Raw genomic sequence first — 15585 nt, 5'->3', positions numbered from 1 at the left:
TTCTTTCTACTTCTTCATTGACTGAGAAACTGAGGCGCCTCCGTTTATATACAACGGCCGTTGTCTTGCGTCACTACGCAGGCACAGAGTGTGACGTGCGCGTGCTGTATTTCCATGTCCTGCTCGGTACGTGCCTACTCACAGCAGCCAATCAGCTCCCGCAGAACTCTGCAACCAGCCAATCACACCCAATGTACATATCACTACCACGTCTGATCATCTGCAGCGCAGATAACTAGCATTGATGGAGTCTCTGATACAGTAAAATAACAGCTGCATCTTGTCATGAGGCGGTGTTTACCTGTAAACTGACTCTTTGACCGTAGCATCGCTTGTAAGGAAAGACAATAGTCACCACATGCCACATGCCTTTTATGGAATGCATCTCAATTTCGTTGTGCTTTGTACAATGTCAGTAAAGACATTATATTCTATTCTATATGGCAAGAGGAAAAAACTTTTTTTTTTTAAAGAAAAGAAAACTATAACCACTCCTGAAGAGGAAGACCAGAGACTGTTTTAGATTAACAATCTGGACCATTCTGGATTTCATGTTGCTCAGTTTCAATTGAACATGCTAAACGTTTCCTTGTCTTTTCTGGACACTGGGTCAGTGGTTGAAAGTGACTAAATACATTTACTCAAACCCTGCACTTAAGTACAATTTTTCCCTCTAAACTTCACACATGATTTAATTTCAATAAAATATTCAAATGATCCACTATAATCTACTATGATCCACTAAACATTTTACGACCCCTCAGATTAACTAGTGATCTTTTTGGAGGAGCCCGACCCTTAAATTGGGAGCCGTTGGACCAAACTAGCTAAATGTATATAAAGTAGTTGAAAACTACCTAGATCTCCAGCCGCTACCACAGTAACATGCTGTTTACACACTGGTGCTTCAGTATTATAATCAATTATAATAGCCTAATCAAATGATGTCATATATAATAATATCAGATGGAAGAAACAAGTACTTTTACTTTCATTACATTTAACTGCTAATTCTTATGCACTTTTACTTAAATGGGATTTTCATGCATTTTATTTATAATGGACCAATACATTGCTATATTGGCACTTTTACTGAAGTAATGGATCCGAGTTCTTCTTCGACCACTACACAGGATATCAAACAATCCATATGAACTACATCCACATATTTTTGGAGCAGGAGAGACTCTGTTGAACATCTGTATCTGTCCCTGGGGTTGTTCAACATTAACTCTGAAATAACTGACCTGTCTTGCCTTAAGTAGATACCTGAGTAGGTCATAGACTAAACACAAGAATTAGGCCAGGATTGGTGAAAAGAAAAAGGTATACATGCAACAGGTATTAAGGCTGTAGAAGAATGTAAAATTAAGGTTTATATGTGTGTACTGTATATACTCACTACTAGTTGTTCAATGCCTGTACCAATTCACACTATATTCTTTACATTCTCTATTCTTTGTTGTTGTTTTTTGTAATGAAAAAAAGAATAAAGAATATACATTCTCTATAGTCTGTTATACAATGTAGAAAATATAGAGAATGTAAAAAAAATAGGGTGACAAAATTTGAAAATACAGATGGTGTGCAGCAGTGCAACAGGAACACACTTAAAGAGGTAACACAGAGCAAATAAAGAATACAAAAGATCTAACAGCCAGCAGTAATAATCATAAATGTTTCTTAGTACTCAAACATGTCTTTAAGTTTAAGTTACAGAAAAAATATCTTAACTGGAAATGTCAAATATTGTCTTAGTCAATGCAATACTGTCAATAAGTATTTGTAAAATATAATAGTTAAAATCAGTTTACACACATAAGTAAATTATTGTGCTTCTTTTATTTAAGTGGCAAGGTTTTGTTGTTTGAGGAGCACAAACTATAATTTAATGTAAAGAAGATGGAAAGGCTCAAATTTATTCAGTCATTTACACATAACCCTTTCTCATTTACAGTAAAGTGTAATCACAGATTTCACTGACTTTTGACACATTCTTACAATTACACATATTTATTTTCATAAATCACTCTAATGTACACATATATGATCATTTTATGATCACACATTAAACTATGATACTTGAACAGTGGGTTAAATGAAACGTATCACTTTCATATTGTTTGAGTTTTAGTGGCTTCATTACAATGACAGCAATGTTGGCTTTAACAAGTTTACATTAAAGTCATCCCTACACAACAGTCAGGATTCCTTCATACATTTATGTTCATAAGCATATCATTTACAAGTGTATACTCACATCCTGCTGTAAATTGGCTTTCATGTGTTTGGCCTGTCAGGCGTGTTACATCACTGTGACATCGGTTTAATTGGGATGTCATATCAGATGTCATACGTCATATCATGTCACGTGGGAGTCAGAGCGATGCCTCGTGTTTTATTTTTTCCAAAAATGTTCCATTTGAGGTGATATCCATGATTGAGGTTAGGGTTGAAGTGAACAATATATACATTTTGCTTTATATACTGCAAGTCACTTTTCTCAGACTCTCTTTCCCTGACTGTGTGTGTGACGAACATGTTTCTATTTTTGTGACTGTGTGCAAGGTGAATCCTGTCACAGCTGTCGAGGGTCAGGAGTCAGCAGTCAGGGTCTCTCTTTCAGTAAGGGAGAAGGGTGTGAAGGGTGACTCATGATGATCTTCTGTCACAGGACTGCCTTCATCCAAGAAAAGACTGACACATTTCTTGGTAGCCTTATCCAACCTTATCCATGCTCTGTGACGTTAAGAGCCAAAGGTGTCACCTAGCCAAGTTCAGGCATGTAGGGTGTCTCTTGAAGTGGTGATGTAACTCTGAAAAGGCTTCACCACACGTAAGGTGTCTCTTGGGATATCTTCAATCACTTGTAACTTCACTGATAAAAATAAAGTAGAATTATCACCTTTCTAACAATGTCAGCAAATACTGAAAATGAATAAGCTTAGTTTTTACACACAAAATACACATTACCTTGAGTGTCTTTATCATATTTTGGATTTGACTGACTGCTTGAAGAGCAGCGTCTTCCTTGTCAAAAGTCTATGTACCTTGTATTTGACTTGTTTTGGTGTCTGAATATTTTCTTGATAGCTTTGCTAAGATCAAAGCACTTGTTTCTTTATGTTGTTCCCAAATGAAGCACAACCTTTTTTATAACTGACATTTGGACTTGTCACAAAGCACAATTGGAATGGTTCAGATTGAGCAAGTATTGCAATTCAATGCGGAAATGTCACTGCTGTATATTATTGTACAGTAATAATATTTACTGTAGCTATATGTACACACAAACACACACACACACACACACACACACACACACACACACACACACACACACACACACACACACAGTTATTGTGTGCACTCGGGCTGAGAGTCTAAAGGTACTCTTGTGCAGCCAGTTAATTCTGGCTAAGTGCTTTACCCACGCTTCATTTCTGTAGGAGCAACAGGCACACACACACACACACACACACACACACACACACACACACACACACACACACACACACACACACACACACACACACACACACACACACACACGCACATCACATGCTTAAATGTACTTTTTAGATACTGAAAAAAAACTGAAAATGTTGGTCAACAAAGGTTAACAGGCATAAGAAATCTGTGACAATTGTGTGCTCCTCAGATTTAAAACAATCACAACACAGGCTGGCCGAGGCTCACAGCTACAACATTTTAGTGACAGCCTTTCAATATTACATAGATTTGATGGTTTTTCAGATGCATCTGCCCCACAAGAGTCATGTCTTTTTCTTTCTGTGCATCATAATAATAATAATAATAATAATAATAATAATAACTGTATTTATACAGCACTTTAGCACTTTATAGCCATAGACTGTATAAAAATAATGACAGTAGCCACTGTGACTCAGGTTTTGAAGCCTAGAGTTTGCATTCTGACCGTCACCATCTGCGATTTTTGGAGCCATAACAGATGAGAAGTGACCATATTTGGACGAGAGAGTGGAGCTGACCCTGACCTTAGCTGCTAGGTGAATGGTGCATTAACAGTCTATGTTTAACTCTGACAATGCTAATGCTCATTTTCTCTAGTGTGAAAAAGATGAAACCATTAAAACAAAATGTACTTACCAGAAAGACTGAACAGCTGACTCCTTAGAGTTTCATGTGACCAAAATGTTAGTTAATTTTCATGAACTGAAAATACACTAAAGTTGTAAATCTGAGGTTACGCCATGTATACATTACCTAACCAGTAGCTGTAGCAAAGAACTTACTTTGGCTGTGGTAGCCATTTATCAGTCACAACAGAGCCATCCTCTAAAGCATACCCTGCTTTATCGTCCAACTTAAATTACTTTAAGTGGGACCATAATTTACAAAATGAACATCATGCTGTGTTCAAGAAGACTCGAAACTAGCGATTGAGACCACAAACCCATTAGGAAACAGTTTTACTGAGTATTACTGAGGTAATAAATCAAGTGAGAAGTAGAAGTTTTCTCATAGACTTCCATACAATTGGACTTCTCGCAGGAGCCAGTGGATTCGCCTCCTGCTGGCCATTAAAGAGACTGCAGGTTTGAGGGAACTTTTATATGGGATTCACTTTTCAAAACTATGTTTAAAACACACAGTTCCAAAGTACTCAGTATTCTGAGGCCCACACTGGACAAATGTCTTGTCTTGTAAGTTTGTAAGTTCTTCCATGTCAAACTTGAAATAACTGTGCGAATACAGGACACATGAAAACCACAAACACAACAGATTTTTGGGAGGAACAATTTATTAAGTCGTATTTACAAAGCAGACACAATCATGGCAATCTAAAGACACCAGAAGAATGAATAATAAATCATGTTTCCCATCATAATCTGAGCAAACATTTTACAGCAGACAAATGGTAAGCCAATGCTTTTTGATAATATATTGTGCTTTTACAGTCCAAATGAAAGTCTTCATTTTGGAAAGGTCACATCAGCAATTAGTCTGCAGAACCTACATTATATGCCCCAATAAGTGAGAATTGAAAGACTATGCTTCACATTCCTTCACCTTGTCTGAATTTCTTTTAATCATTTGGTTCAAAAAGAGGCACTCGGTACAGCCAACAAACCTCAAACAGGATGACAAACTGCGGTTACTGAGCTGGGACTTTTCCATCAAGCTTGATAAATATTTGATGGGATCGCTTAGGTTTGGTTAATTGGTGTGAAAACAGCCTAACAGGACTGAAAAGAATTGAAAAGTTGAAACTTTCCTTAGACATTCCTGCACTATAAAGGCAAAAGAGAAAAAAAGAATTGCAATGGCACTTCAGAAATTTCACGAGTCTTATTTTCTGCAACAAAGAAGCATGTCCATGCCCTACTGTCATACACACAACTGACTCAACAACAACACAAAAATAATTTTTAGGAGGAGCCTAAAATGTGTCCTAAACATAAATCAATCACATTCTATGCTGAAATCATTCAAACCAAATGCAATAGTGCAAAACGATACCAACAGAATACAGGCAATACAATTATGCAGTTCTTTACAAAAATAAAAATTCTTACTCCTTTGCGCATCAGCTACCATACGTTGAGTGACTATTATACAAAAGGAAGACATGAGAGAAAACCTGATCCATAATGCATCAAGATGTTTACGAAAAGTTTAACTTTAGTTAAATATGAAAGTGTCCAAACTGTTCATCAGAAACAGACGGACAGAAAAGTAAGAGGATGTCACAAACTTAAACTCCACCTACTGTAAGCTAATTTGACTTATGACTAATCTGAAATAAGTTCTGTCTCTCCTCTTAGAAACGTACTCAATATTATCATGTTTTCATGTTCCCATATGAAAAAAATCCATAAGAATAATAGAAATTGGCTAATTCAAACCTTAAAATGCAAATATATAAATAATATTTGTGTATTTTGTCTTGATCATGGCCACTTTGATACAGATTTCACACGTTTTAAATGCTGGGTTAGAACAATATTTGTATGCCTTACAGTATGTGGTATGAACAATATATACTCTGAAGATTATGTACTAAATGTAAAGCATATTAGTTTAGTGTTGAATGAAATCTGTACGTGTCCATAACCATGTCACACAAAATAGACAAGTATTACCTGCATGCACATTTACAAACATTTTACATATGATTCTTATAGATTTCCTCATTTGGGGTTTTTTCAGGCCACAGAATGCAAATAGTAATCATGTCCCTGCATTTTACACACAAGAAGACCGAGGCACAACATAAAACAAGTTAAGGTACCTATGGGGGGCACAGAGTAAACAGTATGAACGAACAATCAAATGATCCTTACGTCATTGAATGTTAGTACATTTGGACATTTTCAAAAGTCAGTACAGCAAAAGAGAGACCTTGAAAAGGCCTTATGATACAGCAGTTATGAGGCAAAAAATAGAATATAAAGGCAACTGATGTGTTGGAAAACCATTGTTATTTACATCTGATACACATTATTGACCAATTCAATGAAGGTGTTGTTACACATCTCTGGCACTGTCGAGTCTTTAATCTTTTACCACAGAAATCACTCTCATCTTTAGGGTCAATTATTATTCTTTTCAGGATCTCAGAAAAACAGTCTGGATATTGGATTAACAATTTATCACCCACAGAACAGCCTGTAATTTTCAACTGAATGCAGAAACATGTTGTCTGTTTTTAATTTTTCAGTTACTTTTGTGCCTCATTTTTAAACTTGATGTTCATCCAATGTCCCCATGAGCATCATAATGATGTAACATTTCAATATGAGCCACAAAACAAATTAATAAATCAACAAACTGAACAACTGTTTCTATGATTTAACAGTTCTCCCAAACTAGTAGAGCCCAACAGACATTTTCATTTTCAAGTTGCGATATAAACCCCTCTGGGGGAAAAAGGGAGAGGTGGGGTTCCCAACGAGGGGGGAATATGAGACAGAGCATTTGCCATCTTGATCATGAATGATGGCACAAATCATCAGCAAGCAGGATGTTGATAAAACGAAGAAGCATATATAGACTTGTTGGACCTCTGCCTCTCAGGGGTGTAAATCAAAGGTTTCATGCTCCACATGTCACGTGCTGCATAAAAAGAAGAACATGTTTGTGGATGATGATGGTGTAACAAGACCATTTCAAAAACAGCTTAAATAAATGATGTCAGGATATTTTATCATATGGTGTTAGTTCGCTGTATTTTAACCCTTGTCTTTTGTAAAGAACCCCTCCTGTACAACACCTACTGTTTTAAATGAACTCTATTTTACAATTGTATTTTAGTGTTATGACCTTTACCCAAGTGGATATGTCAGACAGCCAGACAGTTACAGCACACTACTGTATATATCCTTGAGCCAGGTGGTGTGAAAAGGCTCATACTGTATGACTCTCATTAATACTCTGAAAGCTGGATGTGGTTGTGACTTACTTATGGATGCTGCTTATTCTGCAGACATTCATGATTTACAGCCTTTGTTCAGGACCACATGGGGGAGATTTACACCATCATGATACTTTATATCAGTTTTTATGGAGACATTTAAACTGTATTAAAATTGTCAGTCCTTATATTGTGTTTCTATGAGATATAGTATGTAACCTCCTGGTGTGCAAACAAACGCTTTACACCGACAGAAATTCCAGCAGAGATCTCAAAGTTTACAAAAATAATGAGAGTAAGGCTGAAGTTTGGGCAAATGTGTGTGAAATGATGCACAAGATATTTTCATTTGATTGGAGGATGCAGGAATAACAACATGAAGTCCTGAGTTTCAGAATCATTAAGTGAAACATCACAAAGCAGCTAGAATAAGCAGATAAAAGAGTTGTGTGGAACAAGATGATGACAAAAGGTGAAAATGAAGGTAGTGAAGGGAAATACAGTGACAAAAAATCAGTCTTAGGGTATAACTTGAATTATAAAGGACATGACTTTGTATTATTATTTGTATATCAGGCAACAGGAGAACACTGAAAAGAAGAAAAGAAGCTCAAAAACAAGTTCATGCAAGAAGAGAGAATTAGTGTTAAAAAGTCAGAAAAAAAGATTACCAACTACAGACAGTCACCCCCCCCCCCCCCCCCCCAACAACATCACAGACAACCTGAATCTAAATGAAGTGAAAAAAAGACAGCAGCTACACTCCCTACATGCACCAACTTACACTTGCGCATCCACATCCCACCTGCCTGCACCTCCGCCCTATGACACACACTCCATATCAACTGAGTATCGAAACAACTCCACAGGCTGTTGTGTTCATGCACATGTGACGACTCTGAAATCAAATTGCCCTATTTACAAAAGAGGCACATAATCATCCAGTTATTGTAAGAAAAATTATATATTCATACACCTACCTTATATTTAATTTCTCAAATACATTTATACTCAAATTAAATTTTTCGGTGCTGCATAGATTTTCTTCTTATTATTTATTGACCAAATGAATTTCTTATACATTTGACTATACGCCCCTATATGCCCCTGCTGGTCTTTTACTCAGCTAGAAACTGAGGTACGGTTGAACACTCTGTGTGAGTATTTCTGATTCACACAATTACTCTTTTTCCAAATGGATAAATACCTTATGATTACTTAAAAAATGTATATCATGAATGTGGTCTAATACAGTTAAGGACTTGTCTTGTTCTCTTGACATGTTCTAATCTTTATACTGAAATATATCAATTGCATTATGCTGGAATATGTAATGGTCACAATTTAGACATCTATGTTGAAATGCAGTGCGTGGTCTAGTGGAGCCACCTTGTGCTTAATACAAGAAATACAACAGTGATTTTTATTACCTTCACCAGGAAAGCGCTGTCCTCAAAATCCATGATCTGCAAACATTGACTTTGGCCTGGAATTAAGCAAAAAGACGCACTGAGAACTGAAGAAAACCATGTTGATGCTCATTAAACTGAAGAATGTCAAAACTAGTCAAATGTGCAATGTGAGAATATGATTTTAAAATCCAGTGAGGACCAGTACCTCTCAGATTTTTTAACTGGTTCCTGTGACACTGACTGCTCCTGTTCCATCCTACACACACACACACACACACACACACACACACACACACACACACACACACACACACACACACACACACACACACACACACACACACACACACACACAACACACACTGAGTTTAAAGGCACTCTTGTGCAGCCAATTAATTCAGACTGCTTTACCCACGCTTCATTTCTGTAGGAGCAAAATGTATGTAATCATATTTAGATAAAAAAAGACAATGACAATGGATTTTACCTTTCCCTCCGTGCTTTAATCCTCTCCTCGTCAAATCTGAAAATAAGTAACACTGTTAATTTCTCACTGCACACAGTAAATCCTGCCATCTAAGTAATTTTCCAGAACTAGAGTGCTAATCTTATATTAAATGCATTAAAATCAAAGCACATTAGACTTGCTCTCTAATAGATTTATATAAGCTTGAGTAATGTATAATATATACTGTAAGTAATCATTAAGAGGGAGGAAAGTTTAAGAGTCACTGCTGCGGCCCTTTTTCTCCATCTAGTGGTCAAAGACACTTACTGCACCACACACTCAGGGACATGGACGTGCTCCATGGGGACAATCTCTGCCAGTTCATCCAGGCTGTGGACGTACTGGAGCTTATTCATGAATTTCACACTGCAGAGGACAACAGGATGACAACACAGCTGCAGTTCAAGGTGATGCATCATTGATGTTACAGTTACAAAATATTCTGTTTCAATCTTGGAAAAGAAAAATTCAGTGTTCATTATTTGATAAACATCTGCTCAATTACATTTTACTGTTTTCTTTTAAGATGTACTACATAGAGTTATTAGCATGAAAGGCACATATGCTCTTTGGAATTAATAAACAGCAGAACTAATGCTATTATTGTATCCTTAAATAGGCTATGCAACAATTTTCATTGAAAATATCGAAGGCAAAAAATGTACCTCTAAATACAGAAGTGATAACTTATAAGCATGGTCTCCCATTCATTTTTGAAACCATTTTAGTACTAAAAATGGATTTTGAGGTCTGTGAATCAGGTTTGATTTCTCATTTTGAAACATGATTGTTCAGTTGTTGTTTCGTGTGAGTCTTACCTGATGAACGGCCTGGATATAGCCAGGACAGTTCGTATGAACCACGTGGGATGAGCAATGACCAGAGACTTCAAGTTCTTCCTCAATCTGCAATCACAACAAAAATAAAAAAGTCAAAAATTAAAGTTGCCCTCCAGACATGTTTTAAGATGTATGAAATACTCTACTCTAAATAATAATGCGCCTAATACAGTTTTTCCACAAAAAAGTTCATTTATCTTGTTAAATCCTTACATCAACTCGTTCTATCTCATTAAAAATCCAGAGTCTATGAACATCATTTTTTTTATTTCAAACATTTAACTACTTGACACAAGATGTCTCCTACTTCACTGAAAAAGTCAATTTGTCAGTATAATTGTCCTTGCAATGTCACAAATGTCACTTGTAGGTACACACCTTAAACTCAGATATTTAGTTAGCACAGAGAAACTTTCCACTTTCAGCAGATGAATGTGAAAACAGTCTTCTAGTGTCAAACTCTGCACGTACAACATTCTGCACAGTAAAGCTCAAACACCCAACTGAAGTTCACAAAACACAAAAAAAACATTTTTGAGCAGAGTGAGACTCAGTGTTTGGCAGTTTCAAAGCTTCTGTTAAAATGGATATATAGCTGTGAAGTAACACAGGATATTAAACATGTAACACTGTTTTTCAAACGTTGCCCTGACAGATTTTCTTGAAATAGTCTAACTGTAAATGCAGCCTGTGACTCATCTTCACTTTACGGACTGCCAGCAAGTGACAACTTCCATTTCTCTCCCTTTCGGGGAGTATGAGTGTTGTCTGTATGTTGATGGAGATCAGTAGCTATTAACAACAGGGTATGCTTTGTTATATTTCAGTTTAGAAATGTTATTTTCTTATGTAACTGAACATTTTAATACAGAGGATATAAATCGGTGTTACCCACCTTCTGTCGATCATCTGGTAACATTTCTTGAGCCAGCTGATCCCGGGCATCTTACTCCGAGGAGTGGCCCCATTCATGTAGATGATCAGGTAGTCTTCAGCCACGAGCATCTCAAGACTGCTCACCACATACCTGAAGGAGCGGGGAGGAGTGTTTGTTTTTTATTAGAAACACAGAGTAATAGAATGGTAGGAAGAAAGGTTAAAACCCCTGTACAGAAAAATAAAAAGCAGTCAGCCAAAGCAGACTCACAGGAAGAGGTTTTCCATAATGTAGTGGTAATCTGGACAGCTGCTGTCAGGCAGGTAGCATGCAGAGAACACGATGATGGCGTTCAGGCCTTCGCCATAATAACCTGAAGGGAGAGTTTTAGTTCTTTACCCACAGGTTTTGTACATTTAACATTACAGCACATTTTCAAAGTTTTCAATGAGTTATGCAATTTATTTCTGCCCTTTTCTTTCACTGACCTCCGTGTGTGATGACCCGCAGGTAGGGTCTGATGACCTGCATGTCAATACGGTGTTCCTGTTCGCCAATAATCACCGTCCTCCAGAGACGTCCATTGCTGGCATTCCCATCCTCGCCTGCTTCTCCTGAACCACCACCAGGGCCTGCTTTAGCTGTGGCCACCGGTGTATCATCTGGACAGACATAGAGCTGAATTTTATACTACAGAAAGATAAATACCAATATGTGTTTCTGTGTGTGTGTGTGTGTGTGTGTGTGTGTGTGTGTGTGTGTGTGTGTGTGTGTGTGTGTGTGTGTGTGTGTGTGTGTGTGTGTGTGTGTGTGTGTGTTATTTTGAGTGAAGTTGCTCTGATTGGTTCTTCAAAAAACATTTTAGGTTAAGCATTTGGGTTAATTTTAGACTTAAATCATAATCATAATCGCAAAATGATCATAATATCCATACATACCTACTTCTTCATTAACGTTAAGGATTAACGTTAACATTAATTAAGATTGTGATTTAAGATTTTAAGGTTCTAGCTAAAATTTCTTTTCTCTCTTTCTGATTAAGCTAAAAAGTGGCTTTAAGTAAGATGAAGTTATAATATTAATGTTGTTTAACAAGGTTCATTTTGGAGGCTGGAGGTCAGAGTCAATGTTAAACAGTAGACAGTCATCAGGTGGTGCATGTGCGACCCTCACCTTCCCACTCCAGTTCATTGCCATTGGTGATGAACTCCAGTGAGTCTGTCTCATCTGGTGTGTCAATGTCATCAATGTTTATGTCCAGGTCATCAGGTGTATCTAGGAAGTCATCTGACAGCAAAGACCCCTCACTATGATCAAGAGACAGGTTCATCTCCGGGGCAACCAACGTACGACGTTTACGGCGGGCTGAAGACACACCTCCACCTCCTGCAGGTGGGCTCACGTTCAGGGAGTTGGGAGGGGCTACACCAAGACCAGGAGAGGAGAAGAAAAGCGGATCAGTAAATGTAACTGAAGACATATAGCAAGGGTCAGTGACCAATCAGAGATCTTCCATTCTCCGGTATTACTTACAGACTCTGTCATCTGTGAGACCACAGGAGGGATCCATGTCTCCGTACTCTGGTAGTGGTCTGGGAGAAAACAGACACACACATAAGCAACCAGTACAGTGCTTGTTGAGTGTAAAATGTGACATGTAGAAATTCAGGATTGGCACTAAGACATGACTCAGCCTCTTGAATAAAAGCAACTTTAACACTTTGCTAGTAAGTAAATCCTGAATTTTAATCTCACAATAAAATGTAAGATTGTAATTAGTGTGGTGTTCAGTGGACCATTCGAAGCGTGGGTGTTGTCACTAATCTGGCCAAGCACTAAAAAAGAGGAAAAGTAGAGACGGTAATTAACTTCTCCCTGGGGAGTCATGAAGATAACAGGCCTGCCAGGCAGGGTGTGAGGCAAAGCTATGAGGGATAGGAGGAGAGATAAAGAAGAAAAGGGAAGGAATGGAGGACAGAGAACGAGAGAGAAGCGATATTGAGGCCAGTAAACCTCCTCTGTGTCTCTTGATACAGATTTTCACTTTATGCTGCATGTTATTTACTGTTGACACCATGCACAGAAGGAGGAGCAGACAGGTTGAAATCCTGCACTGCATATGTTTGTGTGGTAAGCGAAACTATTCACATTAGGGTTTTTTTTGCATATCAGCAACAACACCCAGTACAACCAAGGCACTGAAAGCAAAATTGCAGAACTATGGTTAGTAAGAAAGAGCTGCAGAGGGCTGCAGCACAGTGTTGTTCAGCAGAGAGGATTTTAGCATATCTCCACATGCAGCATTCCCGGGAAAGCGAGCGTGCTTCGTTGTCCCATCTGCAGGAGGACAGTGTGTGACAGTGTGTGTTCCTCCTGAGCCAACAACACCGGCTTTAGCCCAGAGAAATGGGCACCGACGAATGATCCAACACTATTCCCTGGGGACGCCCAGAGTGATTAATAGTCCAATGCCTTTATTGTCGGAAAAGAAGCCCTTTCAATAAACATGATGTCAGATTTATGTGGAAAGGGACTTCCTTTTAACAAAAGCAGAATAGTCTCCTGTCTATGGCTACGTTCTCCCTTTCAGCTGCGACAGCTCAAACGTCAATATCAGGATGAACCGATGATGCTTACCTTCTGGAGGGGCTGCTTTGTCAAATGAGCTTTTTGACTTCACACACCTTTAAATTCAGTAAGCTAACTCATTCCCTGTCTTCTCAGTCGATAACAGACAGTTCAGTACAGAGCATCTCTCAGAGGCTGCCTTAATGATGCCTTTGCTGCTACTGCTGGCTTTTCCTCCTTCTCTTTCTCTCTTTAACCAAAACGTGCCACCATTTTCCTGGCGATGATGTGTTGTTGATCAGTGGCTGCCGTTGCGTCACATGACGTAGCCTGAGACCATTTACAAAGAGAGCTGCACCTGCTCCCTGGCTTCCTGCCTCCCCATCTGACAGTGGAGGGAGGAGGGAGGAGTGAGCAGGGAAGAGGAGGGGGAAGGAAGAGGAGGAGAAGGGAGCCTACGCTGACCTCTGTTTTTATGTCCATCAAGCTTTCACAGTATCAAAGTCCCACACTTTCTAAATCCAACTATCACTGTCTGTCTTTTCTTGATCTACCTCTTTGTTTCTGTTTCTTCTACTGTGGTAGTCAAGTCATTGATCAGCCGACTTATTTTAGTGCCACTTATTATGAATATGAAGCCAAAGTGTCACAGTTTCCTTAAAATCGTGAACCATTAGCTCCACTGTTGCTAAAACAGCAGAACAAACAGAACAGAAACAAGGTAAAGGTTCATAAAGATAAATAATCTATATAAAACAAACAAGTATCATTATTACAAAACTGCAAATAATCATACATAGCAAAGCTTGTATGTAGAGTAAAAGTAAAACTGAGAGATTCTATGACAGCTTGTTAGCTCATTCCTCATATTATTAGCAAAGTATCAACCAATTGATCATATTTGATATGAAAACAACAGGACAGATGAATGGATGATTATCAGTAGAAAGTAAAAGGGTCCAACCTGGGAAAGTCTTCATCCTGCCATTCGTCTTTCACTTCCATGTTCTCCATTCGCAGAGTTGCCTCTGTTGTGCCCATCCCTCAGAAGGGAGAGCAGGGGGCCTGCAAGTGTGAAGAGAACTATTTAATCATGAGCACAATAACACATGAAAACTGTCAATTAAAATGAGTGTACTGACTAGACAGTCATATGCATGACCGCACGTTTGATTTAAATGGCAACGGGAAAAGCTAGGATTGTGGAGGGGGGATTAAATCTAAATAATTTAGTCTCTATCATTACAATTTAGGGGCTGAAACCACTGTTAGTCACATGGTTTTTATCCCCCTGCCCAGAGGAGCACATGTGAGAGGCATGTGACTGACTCGGACAGAGCCCATTCTCTGAGTTCAGCTCTCCTCAAAGTTAAATATTACGTACGAATCTCCTCCTGGGTGGAATTCAAGAGGCCACAGTGGAGGACAACATGCAGACTTAATCCTCCATCACTGTTCCCTAATCCTTTCTTCACTGATGTGACTGCTACTTTTTTGTAACTCCATTCACAATGCATCTTTACGGTGCAGCTGGTGAAGCATCACATCTGATAGTCTCCATTTGTGCTCAGGAGTTCAAAAATAATTCAGGAAATGATGAATGCTGCATACAGTTAGCAGTGACCACAGACTGACTGCATGATCAAGGGTGGCATTAGGGTGTACTTCACTTCTCTGCATCTCTGAAAGCCAGATCCATTATCACAGCACAGTAGGGACACATCATTTACAACAGCACAGGTCTGTTTTGGTTGATGTGGTGCATGAGAGTAGCACAGTGGATGTTTAATTGGACCAAAAGTCCTGTTCTCTTTGTTGTTCTCCACTCATGTATAAAATCCACAGTGCCTGCAGCTTCTGCTGAGTGACAGAGGACTGGACACACGGACTCTGGGGGAAAGCATGCAAAAGTGCTTGTTTGGGTGGCATTAATGCAGTTCAGAGCATGTTTGGTGACTAAAGTGCAATAAAAATACTGTGAG

General features: G+C 38.5%; 1 protein-coding gene across 1 annotated transcript; it reads right to left on the bottom strand.

Moving 5' to 3' along the window:
- Positions 1-6934: 6934 nt before the first annotated feature.
- Positions 6935-14644, bottom strand: atcaya (ATCAY kinesin light chain interacting caytaxin a). Its single transcript, XM_062424269.1, has 12 exons — positions 14568-14644; positions 12569-12627; positions 12209-12457; positions 11524-11697; positions 11306-11408; positions 11054-11185; positions 10138-10224; positions 9587-9685; positions 9299-9334; positions 9017-9067; positions 8830-8885; positions 6935-7101 (listed from the first exon to the last, which is right to left on the bottom strand). The coding sequence occupies exons 1-11, from the start codon at positions 14642-14644 to the stop codon at positions 8852-8854; spliced, it is 1101 nt and encodes a 366-aa protein (XP_062280253.1). The 3' UTR covers positions 6935-7101; positions 8830-8851.
- Positions 14645-15585: the final 941 nt, after the last annotated feature.

The sequence above is a fragment of the Scomber scombrus genome, chromosome 8 (assembly GCF_963691925.1).
Source record: "Scomber scombrus chromosome 8, fScoSco1.1, whole genome shotgun sequence".
NCBI classification, from domain to species: Eukaryota; Metazoa; Chordata; class Actinopteri; order Scombriformes; family Scombridae; genus Scomber; species Scomber scombrus.
This window is presented reverse-complemented; position numbering and strand designations above follow the sequence as displayed.